Source organism: Chiloscyllium punctatum, chromosome 28 (genome assembly GCF_047496795.1).
Source record: "Chiloscyllium punctatum isolate Juve2018m chromosome 28, sChiPun1.3, whole genome shotgun sequence".
NCBI classification, from domain to species: domain Eukaryota; kingdom Metazoa; phylum Chordata; class Chondrichthyes; order Orectolobiformes; family Hemiscylliidae; genus Chiloscyllium; species Chiloscyllium punctatum.
The window spans coordinates 6,852,265-6,879,764 of NC_092766.1; the positions used below are offsets into that span (position 1 = coordinate 6,852,265).

At 55.1% G+C, this 27,500-nt stretch overlaps 1 protein-coding gene across 2 annotated transcripts in view; it reads left to right on the forward strand.

Annotated features, from left to right (window-relative positions):
* The window catches only part of LOC140453943 (atrial natriuretic peptide receptor 1-like), a 132,998-nt gene that overhangs the window by 15,892 nt on the left and 89,606 nt on the right, over positions 1 to 27,500 (forward strand). For both annotated transcript variants that reach the window (XM_072548812.1, XM_072548811.1), the window contains exons 3-7: positions 1,146 to 1,259; positions 3,321 to 3,456; positions 21,774 to 21,868; positions 25,250 to 25,385; positions 26,603 to 26,690. In XM_072548812.1, coding sequence (XP_072404913.1) covers positions 1,146 to 1,259; positions 3,321 to 3,456; positions 21,774 to 21,868; positions 25,250 to 25,385; positions 26,603 to 26,690 — 569 coding nt within the window. The remainder of the gene's footprint in view (positions 1 to 1,145; positions 1,260 to 3,320; positions 3,457 to 21,773; positions 21,869 to 25,249; positions 25,386 to 26,602; positions 26,691 to 27,500) is intronic.

Here is a 27,500-nt window from a genome sequence, read left to right on the forward strand (position 1 = left end):
GCGTGTGTGGGGGGTGTTTGTGTGTGTGGGGTGTATGTGGGGCGTGTGTGTGGGTGTGTGTGTGTAGGGTGTGTGTGTGGGGTGTGTGTGTGGGTGTGTGTGTGGGGTGTGTGTGTGGGGTGTGGGTTTGTGTGGGGTGTGTGTGGGGGGTGTTTGTGTGTGGGAGGGGTGTGTGTGGGTGTGTGTGTGTGTGTGGTGTGTGTGGTGTGTGTGTGTGGTGTGTGTGTATATGTGTGTGTGGGTGTGTGGTGTGTGTGGTGTGTGTGTATATGTGTGTGTGGGTGTGTGGTGTGTGTGTGTGTGTGGTGTGTGTGTGGTGTGTGTGGTGTGTGTGTGTGGGGTGTGTGTGTGTGTGTGGTGTGTGTGGTGTGTATGTGTGTGTGTGGTGTGTGTATGTGTGTGTGTGGTGTGTGTGGTGTGTATGTGTGTGTGTGGTGTGTGTATGTGTGTGTGTGGTGTGTGTGTGTGTGTGTGTGTGTGTGTGTGTATGTGTGTGTGTGGTGTGTGTATGTGTGTGTGTGGTGTGTGGTGTGTATGTGTGTGTGTGTGTGTGTGTGTGTGTGTGGTGTGTGTGTGTGTGTATGTGTGTGTGTGGTGTGTGTATGTGTGTGTGTGGTGTGTGTGGTGTGTGTGTGTGTGTGTGTGTGGTGTGTGTGTGTGTGTGTGGTGTGTGTGTGTGTGTGTGTGTGTGTGTGGTGTGTGTGTGTGTGTTGGTGTCCCCCGATCCAGCTCCCTCTGTCAATGCCCCTGAAGTGTTTGGAAGGTCCGCCAAGTGGACCTTTAAGAATCTGAGTTCCCTGGTTGGGGCTGTTGGCCTGGTCCAGTCAGAGGCTCTGCTCAGTCTGAGGAGGTTGGCTCAGTGTCAGGGACTCTCACCTGTGGACATACAGGGTGACAGGATACCAGCCTGTGTGGTTATTTCAGTAACTCTGTCCTCACACAGTTGGAGAGGTTCCACATCCTGCCAGGCACTCAGTAAAGATATTACTTCCCCTGAATTCCTGTTGGAATTAATCGATGGGTCAGGATTATGACCGATGGGGAGTTATCCGGATTGGATGATTCGGGGCAGGGCAATGGTTGAGTGAGTAAGTTGCAGAATTTCTCCAATTGTGTCTCCCACCTGTTGTGTTCCCCTCTGACAGGCCGTCCTGGTTATAACGTTGAGGGAGCCTGACAACTGGGAATACCAACAGTTTCTGCACGATCTCAAACTCTACGCCAGGCAGTATTTCAATTTCACCATCGTCGATAGCCTGGTGAGTCACCGCGAGGTCAAAGTCCAGGGCGGTTCGAGGGCATCGGACTATATACCAGTCCGGTCACAGTCCCCTGCTCACCCAGTCCACTCGCAGAGGGACACACGGTTACCCTCCCTGTCCACACAGAGTCCAGCCTTCAGTGCTGAGGGAGTGGGCACTGTCAGAGGGTCAGTGCTGAGGGAGTGGGCACTGTCGGAGGGTCAGTGCTGAGGGAGTGGGCACTGTCGGAGGGTCAGTGCTGAGGGAGTGGGCACTGTCGGAGGGTCAGTGCTGAGGGAGAGCCGCACTGTCGGAGGGTCAGTGCTGGGGGAGTGGGCACTGTCGGAGGGTCAGTGCTGAGGGAGAGCCGCACTGTCGGAGGGTCAGTGCTGAGGGAGTGGGCACTGTCGGAGGGTGAGTGCTGACGGAGTGGGCACTGTCGGAGGGTCAGTGCTGAGGGAGTGGGCACTGTCGGAGGGTGAGTGCTGACGGAGTGGGCACTGTCGGAGGGTCAGTGCTGACGGAGTGGGCACTGTCGGAGGGTCAGTGCTGACGGAGTGGGCACTGTCGGAGGGTCAGTGCTGATGGAGTGCCGCACTGTCGGAGGGTCAGTGCTGACGGAGTGGGCACTGTCGGAGGGTCAGTGCTGAGGGAGTGGGCCCTGTCGGAGGGTCAGTCCTGAGGGAGTGGGCACTGTCAGAGGGTCAGTGCTGAGGGAGTGGGCCCTGTCGGAGGGTCAGTGCTGAGGGAGTGGGCCCTGTCGGAGGGTCAGTCCTGTGGGAGTGGGCACTGTCAGAGGGTCAGTGCTGAGGGAGTGGGCCCTGTCGGAGGGTCAGTGCTGAGGGAGTGGGCCCTGTCGGAGGGTCAGTCCTGAGGGAGTGGGCACTGTCAGAGGGTCAGTGCTGAGGGAGTGCCGCACTGTCGGAGGATCAGTGCTGAGGGAGTGGGCACTGTCGGAGGGTCAGTGCTGAGGGAGAGCCGCACTGTCGGAGGGTCAGTGCTGGGGGAGTGGGCACTGTCGGAGGGTCAGTGCTGAGGGAGAGCCGCACTGTCGGAGGGTCAGTGCTGAGGGAGTGGGCACTGTCGGAGGGTGAGTGCTGACGGAGTGGGCACTGTCGGAGGGTCAGTGCTGAGGGAGTGGGCACTGTCGGAGGGTGAGTGCTGACGGAGTGGGCACTGTCGGAGGGTCAGTGCTGAGGGAGTGCCACACTGTCGGAGGGTCAGTGCTGACGGAGTGGGCACTGTCGGAGGGTCAGTGCTGAGGGAGTGCCACACTGTCGGAGGGTCAGTGCTGACGGAGTGGGCACTGTCGGAGGGTCAGTGCTGAGGGAGTGGGCCCTGTCGGAGGGTCAGTCCTGAGGGAGTGGGCACTGTCAGAGGGTCAGTGCTGAGGGAGTGGGCCCTGTCGGAGGGTCAGTGCTGAGGGAGTGGGCACTGTCGGAGGGTCAGTGCTGAGGGAGTGGGCACTGTCGGAGGGTCAGTGCTGAGGGAGTGCCGCACTGTCGGAGGGTCAGTGCTGAGGGAGTGGGCACTGTCGGAGGGTCAGTGCTGAGGGAGTGGGCCCTGTCGGAGGGTCAGTGCTGAGGGAGTGGGCACTGTCGGAGGGTCAGTGCTGAGGGAGTGGGCACTGTCGGAGGGTCAGTGCTGAGGGAGTGCCGCACTATCGGAGGGTCAGTGCTGAGGGAGTGGGCCCTGTCGGAGGGTCAGTGCTGAGGGAGTGGGCCCTGTCGGAGGGTCAGTGCTGAGGGAGTGGGCACTGTCGGAGGGTCAGCGCTGAGGGAGTGGGCACTGTCGGAGGGTCAGTGCTGAGGGAGTGGGCACTGTCGGAGGGTCAGTGCTGAGGGAGTGCCGCACTGTCGGAGGGTCAGTGCTGAGGGAGTGGGCCCTGTCGGAGAGTCAGTGCTGAGGGAGTGGGCCCTGTCGGAGAGTCAGTGCTGAGGGAGTGGGCCCTGTCGGAGGGTCAGTGCTGAGTGCACTCTGACCTGTCACTTCCCCGGAGTATCTGTCAGGCCGTATCAATACCCCGGGGAACTCTGTGATAAGGCCAGCCTGATCACTGCTGCTTTCTGCCTCCTCCAGATGAACTACATTGCGGGAGCGTTCTATGATGGGATTATGCTCTATGCACACGCTCTGAACGAGACCCTGGCTGCAGGAGGGACCACCAGGAATGGGGTAGCCATTACCCAGCAGATGTGGAACCGAACCTTTCAGGGTAACCAGCCGAAAATCAATCCTCCAGATGAGTGTACATTTATCTCCCAGTGAGAGACAGAGGTAACAGTTAGAGAGAGAGAGAGGGGACTGAGAGACACCAGTCAGTGTACAGATATCTCCCTGAGAGAGAGAGAGGGGACTGAGAGACACCAGTCAGTGTACAGATATCTCCCTGAGAGAGGGGACTGAGAGACACCAGTCAGTGTACAGATATCTCCCTGAGAGAGAGAGAGGGGACTGAGAGACACCAGTCAGTGTACAGATATCTCCCAGAGAGAGAGAGGGGACTGAGAGACACCAGTCAGTGTACAGATATCTCCCTGAGAGAGAGAGAGGGGACTGAGAGACACCAGTCAGTGTACAGATATCTCCCCGAGAGAGAGAGGGGACTGAGAGACACCAGTCAATGTACAGATATCTCCCTGAGAGAGAGAGAGGACTGAGAGACACCAGTCAGTGTACAGATATCTCCCTGAGAGAGAGAGGGGACTGAGAGACACCAGTCAGTGTACAGATATCTCCCAGAGAGAGAGAGGGGACTGAGAGACACCAGTCAGTGTACAGATATCTCCCTGAGAGAGAGAGAGGGGACTGAGAGACACCAGTCAGCGTACAGATATCTCCCTGAGAGAGAGAGAGAGAGGGGACTGAGAGACACCAGTCAGTGTACAGATATCTCCCAGAGAGAGAGAGCGGGGATGAGAGACACCAGTCAGTGTACAGATATCTCCCTGAGAGAGGGGACTGAGAGACACCAGTCAGTGTGCAGATATCTCCCTGAGAGAGAGAGAGAGGGGACTGAGAGACACCAGTCAGTGTACAGATATCTCCCAGAAAGAGAGAGGGGACTGAGAGACACCAGTCAGTGTACAGATATCTCCCTGAGAGAGAGAGAGGGGACTGAGAGACACCAGTCAGTGTACAGATATCTCCCTGAGAGTGAGAGAGGGGACAGAGAGACACCAGTCAGTGTACAGATATCTCCCTGAGAGAGAGAGAGAGAGAGAGAGGGGACTGAGAGACACCAGTCAGTGTACAGATATCTCCCAGAGAGAGAGAGGGGACTGAGAGACACCAGTCAGTGTACAGATATCTCCCAGAGAGAGAGAGGGGACTGAGAGACACCAGTCAGTGTACAGATATCTCCCTGAGAAAGAGAGGGGACTGAGAGACACCAGTCAGTGTACAGATATCTCCCTGAGAGAGAGAGAGAGAGAGAGGGGACTGAGAGACACCAGTCAGTGTACAGATATCTCCCTGAGAGAGAGAGGGGACTGAGAAACACCAGTCAGTGTACAGATATCTCCCTGAGAGAGAGAGAGAGAGAGAGAGGGGGCTGAGAGACACCAGTCAGTGTACAGATATCTCCCTGAGAGAGAGAGAGGGGACTGAGAGACACCAGTCAGTGTACAGATATCTCCCTGAGAGAGAGAGGGGACTGAGAAACACCAGTCAGTGTACAGATATCTCCCTGAGAGAGAGGGGAGAGAGAGACACCAGTCAGTGTACAGATATCTCCCTGAGAGAGAGAGGGGACTGAGAAACACCAGTCAGTGTACACATATCTCCCTGAGAGAGAGAGAGGGGGGACTGAGAGACACCAGTCAGTGTACAGATATCTCCCTGAGAAAGAGAGGGGACTGAGAGACACCAGTCAGTGTACAGATATCTCCCTGAGAGAGAGAGAGAGAGAGGGGCTGAGAGACACCAGTCAGTGTACAGATATCTCCCTGAGAGAGAGAGGGGACTGAGAAACACCAGTCAGTGTACAGATATCTCCCTGAGAGAGAGAGAGAGAGAGAGGGGGCTGAGAGACACCAGTCAGTGTACAGATATCTCCCTGAGAGAGAGAGAGGGGACTGAGAGACACCAGTCAGTGTACAGATATCTCCCTGAGAGAGAGAGGGGACTGAGAAACACCAGTCAGTGTACAGATATCTCCCTGAGAGAGAGAGAGGGGGGACTGAGAGACACCAGTCAGTGTACAGATATCTCCCTGAGAGAGAGGGGACTGAGAGACACCAGTCAGTGTACAGATATCTCCCAGAGAGAGAGAGGGGACTGAGAGACACCAGTTAGTGTACAGATATCTCCCTGAGAGAGAGACGGGACTGAGAGACACCAGTCAGTGTACAGATATCTCCCTGAGAGAGAGGGGACTGAGAGACACCAGTCAGTGTACAGATATCTCCCAGAGAGAGAGAGAGGGGACTGAGAGACACCAGTCAGTGTACAGATATCTCCCTGAGAGAGAGAGAGGGGACTGAGAGACACCAGTCAGTGTACAGATATCTCCCTGAGAGAGAGAGAGGGGACTGAGAGACACCAGTCAGTGTACAGATATCTCCCTGAGAGAGAGAGGGGACTGAGAGACACCAGTCATTGTACAGATATCTCCCTGAGAGAGAGAGGGGACTGAGAGACACCAGTCAGTGTACAGATATCTCCCAGAGAGGGGGGGACTGAGAGACACCAGTCAGTGTACAGATATCTCCCAGAGAGAGGGGGGACTGAGAGACACCAGTCAGTGTACAGATATCTCCCCGAGAGAGAGAGGGGACTGAGAGACACCAGTCAGTGTACAGATATCTCCCTGAGAGAGAGAGAGGGGACTGAGAGACACCAGTCAGTGTACAGATATCTCCCTGTGAGAGAGAGGGGACTGAGAGACATCAGTCAGTGTACAGATATCTCCCTGAGAGAGAGAGAGAGAGGGGACTGAGAGACACCAGTCAGTGTACAGATATCTCCCAGAGAGAGAGAGGGGACTGAGAGACACCAGTCAGTGTACAGATATCTCCCTGAGAGAGAGAGAGGGAACTGAGAGACACCAGTCAGTGTACAGATATCTCCCTGAGAGAGAGAGGGGGGACTGAGAGACACCAGTCAGTGTACAGATATCTCCCTGAGAGAGGGGACTGAGAGACACCAGTCAGTGTACAGATATCTCCCAGAGAGAGAGAGCGGGGACTGAGAGACACCAGTCAGTGTACAGATATCTCCCTGAGAGAGGGGACTGAGAGACACCAGTCAGTGTACAGATATCTCCCTGAGAGAGAGGGGGGACTGAGAGACACCAGTCAGTGTACAGATATCTCCCTGAGAGAGAGAGAGAGAGGGGACTGAGAGACACCAGTCAGTGTACAGATATCTCCCAGAGAGAGAGAGCGGGGACTGAGAGACACCAGTCAGTGTACAGATATCTCCCTGAGAGAGGGGACTGAGAGACACCAGTCAGTGTACAGATATCTCCCTGAGAGAGAGAGAGAGAGAGAGAGGGGGCTGAGAGACACCAGTCAGTGTACAGATATCTCCCTGAGAGAGAGAGGGGACTGAGAAACACCAGTCAGTGTACAGATATCTCCCTGAGAGAGAGAGAGAGAGAGAGAGGGGGCTGAGAGACACCAGTCAGTGTACAGATATCTCCCTGAGAGAGAGAGAGGGGACTGAGAGACACCAGTCAGTGTACAGATATCTCCCTGAGAGAGAGAGGGGACTGAGAAACACCAGTCAGTGTACAGATATCTCCCTGAGAGAGAGGGGAGAGAGAGACACCAGTCAGTGTACAGATATCTCCCTGAGAGAGAGAGGGGACTGAGAAACACCAGTCAGTGTACACATATCTCCCTGAGAGAGAGAGAGGGGGGACTGAGAGACACCAGTCAGTGTACAGATATCTCCCTGAGAAAGAGAGGGGACTGAGAGACACCAGTCAGTGTACAGATATCTCCCTGAGAGAGAGAGAGAGAGAGGGGCTGAGAGACACCAGTCAGTGTACAGATATCTCCCTGAGAGAGAGAGGGGACTGAGAAACACCAGTCAGTGTACAGATATCTCCCTGAGAGAGAGAGAGAGAGAGAGGGGGCTGAGAGACACCAGTCAGTGTACAGATATCTCCCTGAGAGAGAGAGAGGGGACTGAGAGACACCAGTCAGTGTACAGATATCTCCCTGAGAGAGAGAGGGGACTGAGAAACACCAGTCAGTGTACAGATATCTCCCTGAGAGAGAGAGAGGGGGGACTGAGAGACACCAGTCAGTGTACAGATATCTCCCTGAGAGAGAGGGGACTGAGAGACACCAGTCAGTGTACAGATATCTCCCAGAGAGAGAGAGGGGACTGAGAGACACCAGTTAGTGTACAGATATCTCCCTGAGAGAGAGACGGGACTGAGAGACACCAGTCAGTGTACAGATATCTCCCTGAGAGAGAGGGGACTGAGAGACACCAGTCAGTGTACAGATATCTCCCAGAGAGAGAGAGAGGGGACTGAGAGACACCAGTCAGTGTACAGATATCTCCCTGAGAGAGAGAGAGGGGACTGAGAGACACCAGTCAGTGTACAGATATCTCCCTGAGAGAGAGAGAGGGGACTGAGAGACACCAGTCAGTGTACAGATATCTCCCTGAGAGAGAGAGGGGACTGAGAGACACCAGTCATTGTACAGATATCTCCCTGAGAGAGAGAGGGGACTGAGAGACACCAGTCAGTGTACAGATATCTCCCAGAGAGGGGGGGACTGAGAGACACCAGTCAGTGTACAGATATCTCCCAGAGAGAGGGGGGACTGAGAGACACCAGTCAGTGTACAGATATCTCCCCGAGAGAGAGAGGGGACTGAGAGACACCAGTCAGTGTACAGATATCTCCCTGAGAGAGAGAGAGGGGACTGAGAGACACCAGTCAGTGTACAGATATCTCCCTGTGAGAGAGAGGGGACTGAGAGACATCAGTCAGTGTACAGATATCTCCCTGAGAGAGAGAGAGAGAGGGGACTGAGAGACACCAGTCAGTGTACAGATATCTCCCAGAGAGAGAGAGGGGACTGAGAGACACCAGTCAGTGTACAGATATCTCCCTGAGAGAGAGAGAGGGAACTGAGAGACACCAGTCAGTGTACAGATATCTCCCTGAGAGAGAGAGGGGGGACTGAGAGACACCAGTCAGTGTACAGATATCTCCCTGAGAGAGGGGACTGAGAGACACCAGTCAGTGTACAGATATCTCCCAGAGAGAGAGAGCGGGGACTGAGAGACACCAGTCAGTGTACAGATATCTCCCTGAGAGAGGGGACTGAGAGACACCAGTCAGTGTACAGATATCTCCCTGAGAGAGAGGGGGGACTGAGAGACACCAGTCAGTGTACAGATATCTCCCTGAGAGAGAGAGAGAGAGGGGACTGAGAGACACCAGTCAGTGTACAGATATCTCCCAGAGAGAGAGAGCGGGGACTGAGAGACACCAGTCAGTGTACAGATATCTCCCTGAGAGAGGGGACTGAGAGACACCAGTCAGTGTACAGATATCTCCCTGAGAGAGAGAGAGAGGGGACTGAGAGACACCAGTCAGTGTACAGATATCTCCCAGAGAGAGAGAGGGGACTGAGAGACACCAGTCAGTGTACAGATATCTCCCTGAAAGAGAGAGAGGGGACTGAGAGACACCAGTCAGTGTACAGATATCTCCCTGAGAGAGAGAGAGGGGACAGAGAGACACCAGTCAGTGTACAGATATCTCCCTGAGAGAGAGAGAGAGAGAGAGGGGACTGAGAGACACCAGTCAGTGTACAGATATCTCCCAGAGAGAGAGAGGGGACTGAGAGACACCAGTCAGTGTACAGATATCTCCCTGAGAAAGAGAGGGGACTGAGAGACACCAGTCAGTGTACAGATATCTCCCTGAGAGAGAGAGAGAGAGAGAGAGAGGGGACTGAGAGACACCAGTCAGTGTACAGATATCTCCCTGAGAGAGAGAGGGGACTGAGAAACACCAGTCAGTGTACAGATACCTCCCTGAGAGAGAGGGGAGAGAGAGACACCAGTCAGTGTACAGATATCTCCCTGAGAGAGAGAGGGGACTGAGAGACACCAGTCAGTGTACAGATATCTCCCTGAGAGAGAGAGAGGGGGGACTGAGAGAGACCAGTCAGTGTAAAGATATCTCCCTGAGAGAGAGGGGACTGAGAGACACCAGTCAGTGTACAGATATCTCCCAGAGAGAGAGAGGGGACTGAGAGACACCAGTTAGTGTACAGATATCTCCCTGAGAGAGAGAGGGGACTGAGAGACACCAGTCAGTGTACAGATATCTCCCTGAGAGAGAGAGGGGACTGAGAGACACCAGTCAGTGTACAGATATCTCCCTGAGAGAGAGAGAGAGAGGGGACTGAGAGACACCAGTCAGTGTACAGATATCACCCTGAGAGAGAGAGGGGGGACTGAGAGACACCAGTCAGTGTACAGATATCTCCCTGAGAGAGAGAAAGGGAACTGAGAGACACCAGTCAGTGTACAGATATCTCCCAGAGAGAGAGAGGGGACTGAGAGACACCAGTCAGTGTACAGATATCTCCCTGAGAGAGAGAGAGGGGACTGAGAGACACCAGTCAGTGTACAGATATCTCCCTGAGAGAGAGAGGGGGGACTGAGAGACACCAGTCAGTGTACAGATATCTCCCTGAGAGAGGGGACTGAGAGACACCAGTCAGTGTACAGATATCTCCCAGAGAGAGAGAGCGGGGACTGAGGGACACCAGTCAGTGTACAGATATCTCCCTGAGAGAGGGGACTGAGAGACACCAGTCAGTGTACAGATATCTCCCTGAGAGAGAGGGGGGACTGAGAGACACCAGTCAGTGTACAGATATCTCCCTGAGAGAGAGAGAGAGAGAGGGGACTGAGAGACACCAGTCAGTGTACAGATATCTCCCAGAGAGAGAGAGCGGGGACTGAGAGACACCAGTCAGTGTACAGATATCTCCCTGAGAGAGGGGACTGAGAGACACCAGTCAGTGTACAGATATCTCCCTGAGAGAGAGAGAGGGGACAGAGAGACACCAGTCAGTGTACAGATATCTCCCTGAGAGAGGGGACTGAGAGACACCAGTCAGTGTACAGATATCTCCCTGAGAGAGAGAGAGGGGACAGAGAGACACCAGTCAGTGTACAGATATCTCCCAGAGAGAGAGAGAGAGAGAGAGGGGACTGAGAGACACCAGTCAGTGTACAGATATCTCCCAGAGAGAGAGAGGGGACTGAGAGACACCAGTCAGTGTACAGATATCTCCCAGAGAGAGAGAGGGGACTGAGAGACACCAGTCAGTGTACAGATATCTCCCTGAGAAAGAGAGGGGACTGAGAGACACCAGTCAGTGTACAGATATCTCCCTGAGAGAGAGAGAGAGAGAGAGGGGACTGAGAGACACCAGTCAGTGTACAGATATCTCCCTGAGAGAGAGGGGACTGAGAAACACGAGTCAGTGTACAGATATCGCCCTGAGAGAGAGAGAGAGAGAGGGGACTGAGAGACACCAGTCAGTGTACAGATATCTCCCTGAGAGAGAGAGAGGGGACTGAGAGACACCAGTCAGTGTACAAATATCTCCCTGAGAGAGAGAGGGGACTGAGAAACACCAGTCAGTGTACAGATATCTCCCTGAGAGAGAGGGGAGAGAGAGACACCAGTCAGTGTACAGATATCTCCCTGAGAGAGAGAGGGGACTGAGAAACACCAGTCAGTGTACAGATATCTCCCTGAGAGAGAGAGAGGGGGGACTGAGAGACACCAGTCAGTGTACAGATATCTCCCTGAGAGAGAGGGAACTGAGAGACTCCAGTCAGTGTACAGATATCTCCCAGAGAGAGAGAGGGGACTGAGAGACACCAGTCAGTGTACAGATATCTCCCTGTGAGAGAGAGGGGACTGAGAGACATCAGTCAGTGTACAGATATCTCCCTGAGAGAGAGAGGGGACTGAGAGACACCAGTCAGTGTACAGATATCACCCTGAGAGAGAGAGAGGGGACTGAGAGACACCAGTCAGTGTACAGATATCTCCCTGAGAGAGAGAAAGGGAACTGAGAGACACCAGTCAGTGTACAGATATCTCCCTGAGAGAGAGAGAGGGGACTGAGAGACACCAGTCAGTGTACAGATATCTCCCAGAGAGTGAGAGGGGACTGAGAGACACCAGTCAGTGTTCAGATATCTCCCTGAGAGAGAGAGAGGGGACTGAGAGACACCAGTCAGTGTACAGATATCTCCCTGAGAGAGAGAGGGGGGACTGAGAGACACCAGTCAGTGTACAGATATCTCCCTGAGAGAGGGGGGACTGAGAGACACCAGTCAGTGTACAGATATCTCCCTGAGAGAGAGGGGGGACTGAGAGACACCAGTCAGTGTACAGATATCTCCCTGAGAGAGAGAGGGGACTGAGAGACACCAGTCAGTGTACAGATATCTCCCTGAGAGAGAGAGGGGACTGAGAGACACCAGTCAGTGTACAGATATCTCCCTGAGAGAGAGAGGGGACTGAGAGACACCAGTCAGTGTACAGATATCTCCCTGAGAGAGCGAGGGGACTGAGAGACACCAGTCAGTGTACAGATATCTCCCTGCGAGAGAGAGAGGGGACTGAGAGACAGCAGTCAGTGTACAGATATCTCCCTGAGAGAGAGCGGGGGGACTGAGGGACACCAGTCAGTGTACAGATATCTCCCTGAGAGAGAGAGAGGGGACTGAGAGACACCAGTCAGTGTACAGATATCTCCCAGAGAGAGAGAGGGGACTGAGAGACCCCAGTCAGTGTACAGATATCTCCCAGAGAGAGAGAGGGGACTGAGAGACACCAGTCAGTGTACAGATATCTCCCTGAGAAAGAGAGGGGACTGAGAGACACCAGTCAGTGTACAGATATCTCCCTGAGAGAGAGAGAGAGAGAGAGGACTGAGAGACACCAGTCAGTGTACAGATATCTCCCTGAGAGAGAGAGGGGACTGAGAAACACCAGTCAGTGTACAGATATCTCCCTGAGAGAGAGAGAGAGAGAGGGGACTGAGAGACACCAGTCAGTGTACAGATATCTCCCTGAGAGAGAGAGAGGTGACTGAGAGACACCAGTCAGTGTACAGATATCTCCCTGAGAGAGAGAGGGGACTGAGAAACACCAGTCAGTGTACAGATATCTCCCTGAGAGAGAGGGGAGAGAGAGACACCAGTCAGTGTACAGATATCTCCCTGAGAGAGAGAGGGGACTGAGAAACACCAGTCAGTGTACAGATATCTCCCTGAGAGAGAGAGAGGGGGGACTGAGAGACACCAGTCAGTGTACAGATATCTCCCTGAGAGAGAGGGAACTGAGAGACACCAGTCAGTGTACAGATATCTCCCAGAGAGAGAGAGGGGACTGAGAGACACCAGTTAGTGTACAGATATCTCCCTGAGAGAGAGAGGGGACTGAGAGACACCAGTCAGTGTACAGATATCTCCCTGAGAGAGAGGGGACTGAGAGACACCAGTCAGTGTACAGATATCTCCCAGAGAGAGAGAGAGGGGACTGGGAGACACCAGTCAGTGTACAGATATCTCCCTGAGAGAGAGAGAGGGGACTGAGAGACACCAGTCAGTGTACAGATATCTCCCTGAGAGAGAGAGGGGACTGAGAGACACCAGTCATTGTACAGATATCTCCCTGAGAGAGAGAGGGGACTGAGAGACACCAGTCAGTGTACAGATATCTCCCAGAGAGGGGGGGACTGAGAGACACCAGTCAGTGTACAGATATCTCCCAGAGAGAGGGAGGACTGCGAGACACCAGTCAGTGTACAGATATCTCCCTGAGAGAGGGGGGAATGAGAGACACCAGTCAGTGTGCAGATATCTCCCTGAGAGAGAGAGGGGACTGAGAGACACCAGTCAGTGTACAGATATCTCCCTGAGAGAGAGAGGGGACTGAGAGACACCAGTCAGTGTACAGATATCTCCCTGAGAGAGAGAGGGGACTGAGAGACACCAGTCAGTGTACAGATATCTCCCCGAGAGAGAGAGGGGACTGAGAGACACCAGTCAGTGTACAGATATCTCCCTGAGAGAGAGAGAGGGGACTGAGAGACACCAGTCAGTGTACAGATATCTCCCTGTGAGAGAGAGGGGACTGAGAGACATCAGTCAGTGTACAGATATCTCCCTGAGAGAGAGAGAGAGAGGGGACTGAGAGACACCAGTCAGTGTACAGATATCACCCTGAGAGAGAGAGGGGGGACTGAGAGACACCAGTCAGTGTACAGATATCTCCCTGAGAGAGAGAAAGGGAACTGAGAGACACCAGTCAGTGTACAGATATCTCCCTGAGAGAGAGAGAGGGGACTGAGAGACACCAGTTAGTGTACAGATATCTCCCTGAGAGAGAGAGGGGACTGAGAGACACCAGTCAGTGTACAGATATCTCCCTGAGAGAGAGGGGACTGAGAGACACCAGTCAGTGTACAGATATCTCCCAGAGAGAGAGAGAGGGGACTGAGAGACACCAGTCAGTGTACAGATATCTCCCAGAGAGAGAGAGGGGACTGAGAGACACCAGTCAGTGTACAGATATCTCCCAGAGAGAGAGAGGGGACTGAGAGACACCAGTCAGTGTACAGATATCTCCCTGAGAAAGAGAGGGGACTGAGAGACACCAGTCAGTGTACAGATATCTCCCTGAGAGAGAGAGAGAGAGAGGGGACTGAGAGACACCAGTCAGTGTACAGATATCTCCCTGAGAGAGAGAGGGGACTGAGAAACACCAGTCAGTGTACAGATATCTCCCTGAGAGAGAGAGAGAGAGAGGGGACTGAGAGACACCAGTCAGTGTATAGATATCTCCCTGAGAGAGAGAGAGGGGACTGAGAGACACCAGTCAGTGTACAGATATCTCCCTGAGAGAGAGAGGGGACTGAGAAACACCAGTCAGTGTACAGATATCTCCCTGAGAGAGAGGGGAGAGAGAGACACCAGTCAGTGTACAGATATCTCCCTGAGAGAGAGAGGGGACTGAGAAACACCAGTCAGTGTACAGATATCTCCCTGCGAGAGAGAGAGGGGGGACTGAGAGACACCAGTCAGTGTACAGATATCTCCCTGAGAGAGAGAGGGGACTGAGAGACTCCAGTCAGTGTACAGATATCTCCCTGAGAGAGAGGGAACTTAGAGACACCAGTCAGTGTACAGATATCTCCCTGAGAGAGAGGGAACTGAGAGACACCAGTCAGTGTACAGATATCTCCCAGAGAGAGAGAGGGGACTGAGAGACACCAGTTAGTGTACAGATATCTCCCTGAGAGAGAGAGGGGACTGAGAGACACCAGTCAGTGTACAGATATCTCCCTGAGAGAGAGGGGACTGAGAGACACCAGTCAGTGTACAGATATCTCCCAGAGAGAGAGAGAGGGGACTGAGAGACACCAGTCAGTGTACAGATATCTCCCTGAGAGAGAGAGAGGGGACTGCGAGACACCAGTCAGTGTACAGATATCTCCCTGAGAGAGAGAGGGGACTGAGAGACACCAGTCATTGTACAGATATCTCCCTGAGAGAGAGAGGGGACTGAGAGACACCAGTCAGTGTACAGATATCTCCCAGAGAGGGGGGGACTGAGAGACACCAGTCAGTGTACAGATATCTCCCAGAGAGAGGGGGGACTGCGAGACACCAGTCAGTGTACAGATATCTCCCTGAGAGAGGGGGGAATGAGAGACACCAGTCAGTGTGCAGATATCTCCCTGAGAGAGAGAGGGGACTGAGAGACACCAGTCAGTGTACAGATATCTCCCTGAGAGAGAGAGGGGACTGAGAGACACCAGTCAGTGTACAGATATCTCCCTGAGAGAGAGAGGGGACTGAGAGACACCAGTCAGTGTACAGATATCTCCCTGAGAGAGAGAGGGGACTGAGAGACACCAGTCAGTGTACAGATATCTCCCCGAGAGAGAGAGGGGACTGAGAGACACCAGTCAGTGTACAGATATCTCCCTGAGAGAGAGAGAGGGGACTGAGAGACACCAGTCAGTGTACAGATATCTCCCTGTGAGAGAGAGGGGACTGAGAGACATCAGTCATTGTACAGATATCTCCCTGAGAGAGAGAGAGAGAGGGGACTGAGAGACACCAATCAGTGTACAGATATCACCCTGAGAGAGAGAGGGGGGACTGAGAGACACCAGTCAGTGTACAGATATCTCCCTGAGAGAGAGAGGGGGGACTGAGAGACACCAGTCAGTGTACAGATATCTCCCTGAGAGAGAGAAAGGGAACTGAGAGACACCAGTCAGTGTACAGATATCTCCCAGAGAGTGAGAGGGGACTGAGAGACACCAGTCAGTGTACAGATATCTCCCTGAGAGAGAGAGGAGACTGAGAGACACCAGTCAGTGTACAGATATCTCCCTGAGAGAGAGAGAGGGGACTGAGAGACACCAGTCAGTGTACAGATATCTCCCTGAGAGAGAGAGAGGGGACTGAGAGACACCAGTCAGTGTACAGATATCTCCCTGAGAGAGAGAGGGGGGACTGAGAGACACCAGTCAGTGTACAGATATCTCCCTGAGAGAGGGGGGACTGAGAGACACCAGTCAGTGTACAGATATCTCCCTGAGAGAGGGGGGACTGAGAGACACCAGTCAGTGTACAGATATCTCCCTGAGAGAGAGGGGGGACTGAGAGACACCAGTCAGTGTACAGATATCTCCCTGAGAGAGAGAGGGGACTGAGAGACACCAGTCAGTGTACAGATATCTCCCTGAGAGAGAGAGGGGACTGAGAGACACCAGTCAGTGTACAGATATCTCCCTGAGAGAGAGAGGGGACAGAGAGACACCAGTCAGTGTACAGATATCTCCCTGAGAGAGAGCGGGGGGACTGAGGGACACCAGTCAGTGTACAGATATCTCCCTGAGAGAGAGAGAGGGGACTGAGAGACACCAGTCAGTGTACAGATATCTCCCAGAGAGAGAGAGGGGACTGAGAGACACCAGTCAGTGTACAGATATCTCCCAGAGAGAGAGAGGGGACTGAGAGACACCAGTCAGTGTACAGATATCTCCCAGAGAGAGAGAGGGGACTGAGAGACACCAGTCAGTGTACAGATATCTCCCTGAGAAAGAGAGGGGACTGAGAGACACCAGTCAGTGTACAGATATCTCCCTGAGAGAGAGAGAGAGAGAGAGAGGGGACTGAGAGACACCAGTCAGTGTACAGATATCTCCCTGAGAGAGAGAGGGGACTGAGAAACACCAGTCAGTGTACAGATATCTCCCTGAGAGAGAGAGAGAGAGAGGGGACTGAGAGACACCAGTCAGTGTACAGATATCTCCCTGAGAGAGAGAGAGGGGACTGAGAGACACCAGTCAGTGTACAGATATCTCCCTGAGAGAGAGAGGGGACTGAGAAACACCAGTCAGTGTACAGATATCTCCCTGAGAGAGAGGGGAGAGAGAGACACCAGTCAGTGTACAGATATCTCCCTGAGAGAGAGAGGGGACTGAGAAACACCAGTCAGTGTACAGATATCTCCCTGAGAGAGAGAGAGGGGGGACTGAGAGACACCAGTCAGTGTACAGATATCTCCCTGAGAGAGAGGGAACTGAGAGACACCAGTCAGTGTACAGATATCTCCCAGAGAGAGAGAGGGGACTGAGAGACACCAGTTAGTGTACAGATATCTCCCTGAGAGAGAGTGGGGACTGAGAGACACCAGTCAGTGTACAGATATCTCCCTGAGAGAGAGGGGACTGAGAGACACCAGTCAGTGTACAGATATCTCCCAGAGAGAGAGAGAGGGGACTGAGAGACACCAGTCAGTGTACAGATATCTCCCTGAGAGAGAGAGAGGGGACTGAGAGACACCAGTCAGTGTACAGATATCTCCCTGAGAGAGAGAGGGGACTGAGAGACACCAGTCATTGTACAGATATCTCCCTGAGAGAGAGAGGGGACTGAGAGACACCAGTCAGTGTACAGATATCTCCCAGAGAGGGGGGGACTGAGAGACACCAGTCAGTGTACAGATATCTCCCAGAGAGAGGGGGGACTGCGAGACACCAGTCAGTGTACAGATATCTCCCTGAGAGAGGGGGGAATGAGAGACACCAGTCAGTGTGCAGATATCTCCCTGAGAGAGAGAGGGGACTGAGAGACACCAGTCAGTGTACAGATATCTCCCTGAGAGAGAGAGGGGACTGAGAGACACCAGTCAGTGTACAGATATCTCCCTGAGAGAGAGAGGGGACTGAGAGACACCAGTCAGTGTACAGATATCTCCCTGAGAGAGAGAGGGGACTGAGAGACACCAGTCAGTGTACAGATATCTCCCCGAGAGAGAGAGGGGACTGAGAGACACCAGTCAGTGTACAGATATCTCCCTGAGAGAGAGAGAGGGGACTGAGAGACACCAGTCAGTGTACAGATATCTCCCTGTGAGAGAGAGGGGACTGAGAGACATCAGTCAGTGTACAGATATCTCCCTGAGAGAGAGAGAGAGAGGGGACTGAGGGACACCAGTCAGTGTACAGATATCACCCTGAGAGAGAGAGGGGGGACTGAGAGACACCAGTCAGTGTACAGATATCTCCCTGAGAGAGAGAAAGGGAACTGAGAGACACCAGTCAGTGTACAGATATCTCCCTGAGAGAGAGAGAGGGGACTGAGAGACACCAGTTAGTGTACAGATATCTCCCTGAGAGAGAGAGGGGACTGAGAGACACCAGTCAGTGTACAGATATCTCCCTGAGAGAGAGGGGACTGAGAGACACCAGTCAGTGTACAGATATCTCCCAGAGAGAGAGAGAGGGGACTGAGAGACACCAGTCAGTGTACAGATATCTCCCAGAGAGAGAGAGGGGACTGAGAGACACCAGTCAGTGTACAGATATCTCCCAGAGAGAGAGAGGGGACTGAGAGACACCAGTCAGTGTACAGATATCTCCCTGAGAAAGAGAGGGGACTGAGAGACACCAGTCAGTGTACAGATATCTCCCTGAGAGAGAGAGAGAGAGAGGGGACTGAGAGACACCAGTCAGTGTACAGATATCTCCCTGAGAGAGAGAGGGGACTGAGAAACACCAGTCAGTGTACAGATATCTCCCTGAGAGAGAGAGAGAGAGAGGGGACTGAGAGACACCAGTCAGTGTACAGATATCTCCCTGAGAGAGAGAGAGGGGACTGAGAGACACCAGTCAGTGTACAGATATCTCCCTGAGAGAGAGAGGGGACTGAGAAACACCAGTCAGTGTACAGATATCTCCCTGAGAGAGAGGGGAGAGAGAGACACCAGTCAGTGTACAGATATCTCCCTGAGAGAGAGAGGGGACTGAGAAACACCAGTCAGTGTACAGATATCTCCCTGAGAGAGAGAGAGGGGGGACTGAGAGACACCAGTCAGTGTACAGATATCTCCCTGAGAGAGAGAGGGGACTGAGAGACTCCAGTCAGTGTACAGATATCTCCCTGAGAGAGAGAGGGGACTGAGAGACACCAGTCAGTGTACAGATATCTCCCTGAGAGAGAGAGAGGGGACTGAGAGACACCACTCAGTGTACAGATATCTCCCTGAGAGAGAGAGGGGGGACTGAGAGACACCAGTCAGTGTACAGATATCTCCCTGAGAGAGAGGGAACTGAGAGACACCAGTCAGTGTACAGATATCTCCCTGAGAGAGAGGGAACTGAGAGACACCAGTCAGTGTACAGATATCTCCCAGAGAGAGAGAGGGGACTGAGAGACACCAGTTAGTGTACAGATATCTCCCTGAGAGAGAGAGGGGACTGAGAGACACCAGTCAGTGTACAGATATCTCCCTGAGAGAGAGGGGACTGAGAGACACCAGTCAGTGTACAGATATCTCCCAGAGAGAGAGAGAGGGGACTGAGAGACACCAGTCAGTGTACAGATATCTCCCTGAGAGAGAGAGAGGGGACTGCGAGACACCAGTCAGTGTACAGATATCTCCCTGAGAGAGAGAGGGGACTGAGAGACACCAGTCATTGTACAGATATCTCCCTGAGAGAGAGAGGGGACTGAGAGACACCAGTCAGTGTACAGATATCTCCCAGAGAGGGGGGGACTGAGAGACACCAGTCAGTGTACAGATATCTCCCAGAGAGAGGGGGGACTGCGAGACACCAGTCAGTGTACAGATATCTCCCTGAGAGAGGGGGGAATGAGAGACACCAGTCAGTGTGCAGATATCTCCCTGAGAGAGAGAGGGGACTGAGAGACACCAGTCAGTGTACAGATATCTCCCTGAGAGAGAGAGGGGACTGAGAGACACCAGTCAGTGTTCAGATATCTCCCTGAGAGAGAGAGGGGACTGAGAGACACCAGTCAGTGTACAGATATCTCCCTGAGAGAGAGAGGGGACTGAGAGACACCAGTCAGTGTACAGATATCTCCCCGAGAGAGAGAGGGGACTGAGAGACACCAGTCAGTGTACAGATATCTCCCTGAGAGAGAGAGAGGGGACTGAGAGACACCAGTCAGTGTACAGATATCTCCCTGAGAGAGAGAGGGGGGACTGAGAGACACCAGTCAGTGTACAGATATCTCCCTGAGAGAGAGAGGGGACTGAGAGACACCAGTCAGTGTACAGATATCTCCCTGAGAGAGAGGGGACTGAGAGACACCAGTCAGTGTACAGATATCTCCCTGTGAGAGAGAGGGGACTGAGAGACATCAGTCAGTGTACAGATATCTCCCTGAGAGAGAGAGAGAGAGGGGACTGAGAGACACCAGTCAGTGTACAGATATCACCCTGAGAGAGAGAGGGGGGACTGAGAGACACCAGTCAGTGTACAGATATCTCCCTGAGAGAGAGAAAGGGAACTGAGAGACACCAGTCAGTGTACAGATATCTCCCTGAGAGAGAGAGAGGGGACTGAGAGACACCAGTCAGTGTACAGATATCTCCCAGAGAGTGAGAGGGGACTGAGAGACACCAGTCAGTGTACAGATATCTCCCTGAGAGAGAGAGAGGGGACTGAGAGACACCAGTCAGTGTACAGATATCTCCCTGAGAGAGAGAGGGGGGACTGAGAGACACCAGTCAGTGTACAGATATCTCCCTGAGAGAGAGAGAGGGGACTGAGAGACACCAGTCAGTGTACAGATATCTCCCTGAGAGAGAGAGGGGGGACTGAGAGACACCAGTCAGTGTACAGATATCTCCCTGAGAGAGGGGGGACTGAGAGACACCAGTCAGTGTACAGATATCTCCCTGAGAGAGAGAGGGGACTGAGAGACACCAGTCAGTGTACAGATATCTCCCTGAGAGAGAGAGAGAGAGAGGGGACTGAGAGACACCAGTCAGTGTACAGATATCTCCCTGAGAGAGCGAGGGGACTGAGAGACACCAGTCAGTGTACAGATATCTCCCTGCGAGAGAGAGAGGGGACTGAGAGACAGCAGTCAGTGTACAGATATCTCCCTGAGAGAGAGCGGGGGGACTGAGGGACACCAGTCAGTGTACAGATATCTCCCTGAGAGAGAGAGAGGGGACTGAGAGACACCAGTCAGTGTACAGATATCTCCCAGAGAGAGAGAGGGGACTGAGAGACACCAGTCAGTGTACAGATATCTCCCTGAGAAAGAGAGGGGACTGAGAGACACCAGTCAGTGTACAGATATCTCCCTGAGAGAGAGAGAGAGAGAGAGAGTGGACTGAGAGACACCAGTCAGTGTACAGATATCTCCCTGAGAGAGAGAGAGGGGACTGAGAAACACCAGTCAGTGTACAGATATCTCCCTGAGAGAGAGAGAGGGGGGACTGAGAAACACCAGTCAGTGTACAGATATCTCCCTGAGAGAGAGGGAACTGAGAGACACCAGTCAGTGTACAGATATCTCCCAGAGAGAGAGAGGGGACTGAGAGACACCAGTTAGTGTACAGATATCTCCCTGAGAGAGAGAGGGGACTGAGAGACACCAGTCAGTGTACAGATATCTCCCTGAGAGAGAGAGGGGACTGAGAGACACCAGTCAGTGTACAGATATCTCCCTGAGAGAGAGAGAGAGAGAGGGGACTGAGAGACACCAGTCAGTGTACAGATATCTCCCTGAGAGAGAGAGGGGACTGAGAGACACCAGTCAGTGTACAGATATCTCCCTGAGAGAGAAAGAGGGGACTGAGGGTCACCAGTCAGTGTACAGATATCTCCCTGAGAGAGAAAGAGGGGACTGATAGACACCAGTCAGTGTACAGACATCTCCCTGAGAGAGGGGGTACTGAGAGACTGTGAAACCCTGGGTTCTGTGCTGGGGTGGAATGATATTCTCTGTGGTCTACCTCGCCCTGACCGTGCAGTGGGTGGATGGGACAGTGACCGTGACTGAATGACTGGCTGTTTATGTCTCTGATCATGGTTATCTCTCTGTCCCTGTGTGTGAATGTGGGCAGGGGGGGGGAATGGAAGGTCCGGTAGGTGGGGTTGTGGGGGGGAGTGGGAGTGGGGTCATTGAGCTGACCATTCCACACTTACAGAATACTTCGTACTCCATTCCATTGTGTAGGAGTGACTGGGTTCCTGAAGATGGATGAGAATGGTGACCGAGAGAATGATTATTCCCTCTGGGACATGACCGATCCCGATCTCGGAACGTTCCAGGTCAGTACTCACACCGGATTTTAGCTTCAGTCTCCGAAACCACCTGATCAGGAATACCTCCGTCACACTGTGGGATCCTTCCGAATTCATGTCAGTGTACACATGGTCACGACTGACCCTCCGACAGTGCCCACTCGCTCAGCACTGACCCTCCGACAGTGCGGCGCTCCCTCAGCACTGACCCTCCGACAGTGCGGCACTCCCTCAGCACTGACCCTCCGACAGTGCCCGCTCCCTCAGCACTGACCCTCCGACAGTGCGGCACTCTCTCAGCACTGACCCTCCGACAGTGCGGCACTCCCTCAGCACTGACCCTCCAACAGTGCCCACTCCCTCAGCACTGACCCTCCGACAGTGCGGCACACCCTCAGCACTGACCCCCCGACAGTGCCCACTCCCTCAGCACTGACCCCCCGACAGTGCCCACTCCCTCAGCACTGACCCTCCGACAGTGCCCACTCCCTCTGCACTGACCCTCCGACAGTGCCCACTCCCTCAGCACTGACCCTCCGACAGTGCGGCACTCCCTCAGCACTGACCCTCCGACAGTGCGGCACTCCCTCAGCACTGACCCCCCGACAGTGCCCACTCCCTCAGCACTGACCCTCCGACAGTGCCCACTCCCTCAGCACTGACTCTCCGACAGTGCGGCACTCCCTCAGCACTGACCCCCCGACAGTGTCCACTCCCTCAGCACTGACCCTTCAACAGTGCCCACTCCCTCAGCACTGACCCTCCGACAGTGCCCACTGCCTCAGCACTGACCCTCCGACAGTGCCCACTGCCTCAGCACTGACCCTCCGACAGTGCCCACTGCCTCAGCACTGACCCTCCGACAGTGCGGCACTCCCTCAGCACTGACCCCCCGACAGTGCCCACTCCCTCAGCACTGACTCTCCGACAGTGCCCACTGCCTCAGCACTGACCCTCCGACAGTGCCCACTGCCTCAGCACTGACCCTCCGACAGTGCGGCACTCCCTCAGCACTGACCCCCCGACAGTGCCCACTCCCTCAGCACTGACTCTCCGACAGTGCCCACTGCCTCAGCACTGACCCTCCGACAGTGCCCACTCCCTCAGCACTGACCCTCCGACAGTGCGGCACTCCCTCAGCACTGACCCTCCGACAGTGCCCACTCCCTCGGCACTGACTCTCCGACAGTGCGGCACTCCCTCAGCACTGACCCCCCGACAGTGTCCACTCCCTCAGCACTGACCCTTCAACAGTGCCCACTCCCTCAGCACTGACCCTCCGACAGTGCCCACTCCCTCAGCACTGACCCTCCGACAGTGCCCACTGCCTCAGCACTGACCCTCCGACAGAGCCCACTGCCTCAGCACTGACCCTCCGACAGTGCCCACTGCCTCAGCACTGACCCTCCGACAGTGCCCACTGCCTCAGCACTGACCCTCCGACAGTGCCCACTGCCTCAGCACTGACCCTCCGACAGTGCGGCACTCCCTCAACACTGACCCTCCGACAGGGCCCACTCCCTCAGCACTGACCCTCCGACAGTGCGGCACTCCCTCAGCACTGACCCCCCGACAGTGCGGCACTCCCTCAGCACTGACCCTCCGACAGTGCGGCACTCCCTCAGCACTGACCCTCCGACAGTGCGGCACTCCCTCAGCACTGACCCTCCGACAGGGCCCACTCCCTCAGCACTGACCCTCCGACAGGGACCACTCCCTCAGCACTGACCTGCCGACAGTGCCCACTGCCTCAGCACTGACCCTCCGACAGTGTCCACTCCCTCAGCACTGACCTGCCGACAGTGCCCACTGCCTCAGCACTGACCCTCCGACAGTGTCCACTCCCTCAGCACTGACCCTCCGACAGTGCGGTGCTCCCTCAGCGCTGACCCTCCGACAGTGCCCACTCCCTCAGCACTGACCCTCCGACAGTGCCCACTCCCTCAGCACTGACCCTCCGAAAGTGCGGCACGCCCTCAGCACTGACCCTCCGACAGGGCCCACTCCCTCAGCACTGACCCTCCGACAGTGCGGCACTCCCTCAGCACTGACCCTCCGACAGTGCCCACTCCCTCAGCACTGACCCACCGACAGAGCCCACTCCCTCAGCACTGACCCTCCGACAGAGCCCACTCCCTCAGCACTGACCCTCCGACAGTGCCCCTTCCCTCAGCACTGACCCTCCGACAGTGCCCACTCCCTCAGCACTGACCCTCCGACAGGGCCCACTCCCTCAGCACTGACCCTCCGACAGTGCCCACTCCCTCAGCACTGACCCTCCGACAGGGCCCACTCCCTCAGCACTGACCCTCCGACAGTGCCCACTCCCTCAGCACTGACCCTCCGACAGGGCCCACTCCCTCAGCACTGACCCTCCGACAGTGCCCATTCCCTCAACACTGACCCTCCGACAGTGTCCACTCCCTCAGCACTGACCCTCCGACAGTGCCCACTCCCTCAACTCTGACCCTCCGACAGTGCCCACTCCCTCAGCACTGACCCTCCGACAGTGCCCACTCCCTCAGCACTGACCCTCCGACAGTGCCCACTCCCTCAGCACTGACCCTCCGACAGTGCGGCACTCCCTCAGCACTGACCCTCCGACAGTGCCCACTCCCTCAGCACTGACCCTCCGACAGTGCTTACTCCCTCAGCTCTGACCCTCTGACAGTGCCCTATCCCTCAGCACTGACCCTCCGACAGTGCCCACTCCCTCAGCACTGACCCTCCGACAGTGCCCACTCCCTCAGCACTGACTCTCCGACAGTGCGGCACTCCCTCAGCACTGACCCCCCGACAGTGTCCACTCCCTCAGCACTGACCCTCTGACAGTGCCCATCCCCTCAGCACTGACCCCCCGACAGTGCCCACTCCCTCAGCACTGACCCTCCGACAGTGCCCACTCCCTCCGCACTGACCCTCCGACAGTGCCCACTCCCTCAGCACTGACCCCCCGACAGTGCGGCACTCCCTCAGCACTGACCCTCCGACAGTGCGGCACTCCCTCAGCACTGACCCTCCGACAGTCCCCACTCCCTCAGCACTGACCCTCCGACAGTGCCCACTCCCTCAGCACTGACCCTCCGACAGTGCCCACTCCCTCAGCACTGACCCTCCGACAGTGCCCACTCCCTCAGCACTGACCCTCCGACAGTGCCCACTCCCTCAGCACTGACCCTCCGACAGTGCCCACTCCCTCAGCACTGACCCTCCGACAGTGCCCACTCCCTCAGCACTGACCCTCCAACTGTGCAGCACTCCCTCAGCACTGACCCTCCGACAGGGCCCACTCCCTCAGTTCTGGGCTGTGCTGACTCTGTCCATGTGAAGGTCTGTGGGTGTCTCTCCCCGTAGCCCTGAGCTGAACCATGTTACATATTTCCGTTGTCTCTCCTGTGGCCCCCTCAGGTTGTCTCTCAGTACAACGGCACTCTGAAGAAGATCCGTCCCATTCCCGGCGTTGCCATTCACTGGCCTGGGAACGTCGTGCCAAAGGATGTGCCGTGGTGTGGTTTTGAGAACGAGAGCATTTCCTGCAGGCGAGGTCTGTGTCTGTTCACAGTACAGCCCAGGGGTGGGCCTTCACCCTTCCTTTGGCACCCTCCCCCTCTCTCGTTCTCACTTTCTGTCTGTCTCTGTCTCGCAGTCTTCTCCCTCACACCCTCTCTCTCTTTCTCTCTCTCTCTCTCTGTCCTTTCCCTCTCTCTCTCTCTCTCACTCTTCTCCCTCATACTCTCTCTCTCTTTCTCTCTCTCTTGTACTTTCCCTCTCTCTTTCTCTCTCTCTCTGTCCTTTCCCCCCCTCTCTCTCTCTCATTCTCTCCCTCACACCCTCTCTCTCTTTCTCTCTCTCTCTCTCTGTCCTTTCCCTCTCTCTCTCTGTCTCTCTCTCTCACTCTTTTCCCTCACACCCTCTCTCTCTTTCTCTCTCTGTCCTTTCCCTCTCTCTCTCTCTCACACCCTCTCTCTCACGCTTCTCCCTGGCACCCTCTCTCTCTTTCTCTCTCTCTCTCTCTCTCTCACTCCTCTCTCTCTCACACACTACATCTTTGCTCTGTTTTACTCTCTCTCTCTCTCCCTCTGTCCTTTCCCTCTCTCTCTCTCACTCTCTCTCTCTCTCTCACTCTCTCCTTTCCCCCTCTCTCTCTCACTCTCTCTCTCTCTCTCTCTCTCCTTTCCCCCCCTCTCTCTCACTCTCTCTCTCACTCTCTCTCTCTCACCCCCTCTGTCTTTGATGTGGATGAGTTGACCCTCTGCTCCTAACTATTTCCCCCAGTGAGCGCCAGCCCCTCGTGCACGTTCTGGAACGTTCTGTGAGACACCAGCATTCCCAGCGCGGCCGGGCGCAGTCCCTCTCTGGGGGGGTCACTCCAAGCCGGCAGGAGACCATTCAGCCCTGCGGCCACGTGTCGGCCCTTTGCCTGAGCTCCCCCAGTTCCCCCTGTCAGGGGGGGGGGGGGGGGGGAAGGCTATCGCTGCCCCTCTGCCCCCAGGGTCTCAGTGTCCTTCCTGAAGCGTGGGACCCCAAATGGAAGACCATTTGATGCTGGGGCTTTTACAAAGCATGAGCTGACGGTCTCTCTCTGCCTCCTGTTGGAGATTCACTCCCTTCTGATTGAGCGTTAACCCCTACCCCCTCACCTTGCCGTCCAGGAGACAGTGATCGGATCGAACCTCTTTCCCTGCGCTCTGCTCCCCCCTGGGATAAACCCCTCTCGTCCTGGTTGTACTGATTTGGAGTGTTCCTTTGCCTGTCTGACAGGGAGGGTGTTCACCGTGCTGGAGATCCTGGCCGTCGTCGGCAGTCTGACCCTCCTCGTCATCACGATGAGCTCGTTCCTCATCTACAGGTAAGGGGGCTCCCTCACTCAGGGGAGAGGGCTGTTCACAGTCACTACCCTGGTACAGGCGGACGGTTACTCTCCTGACAGCTGTGGGGGGGGAGGGTGGTGTTCAGTGTCACTACCCTGGTACAGGCGGACGGTTACTATCCTGAAAGCTGTGGGGGGGAGGGTGGTGTTCAGTGTCACTGCCCTGGTACAGGCGGACGGTTACTCTCCTGACAGCTGTGGGGGGGGAGGGTGGTGTTCAGTGTCACTACCCTGGTACAGGCGGACAGTCAATCTCCTGACAGCTGTTGGGGGGGAGGGTGGTGTTCCGTGTCACTGCCCTGGTACAGGCGGACAGTCAATCTCCTGACAGCTGTTGGGGGGGAGGGTGGTGTTCAGTGTCACTGCCCTGGTACAGGCGGACAGTCAATCTCCTGACAGCTGTTGGGGGGGAGGGTGGTGTTCAGTGTCACTGCCCTGGTACAGGCGGACGGTTACTCTCCTGACAGCTGTTGGGGGGGAGGGTGGTGTTCCGTGTCACTGCCCTGGTACAGGCGGACAGTCACTCTCCTGACAGCTGTGGGGGGTGAGGGTGGTGTTCAGTGTCACTGCCCTGGTACAGGCGGACGGTTACTCTCCTGACAGCTGTGGGGGGTGAGGGTGGTGTTCAGTGTCACTGCCCTGGTACAGGCGGACGGTTACTCTCCTGACAGCTGTTGGGGGGGGAGGGTGGTGTTCAGTGTCACTGCCCTGGTACAGGCGGACGGTTACTCTCCTGACAGCTGTGGGGGGTGGGTTGGTGTTCAGTGTCACTGCCCTGGTACAGGCGGA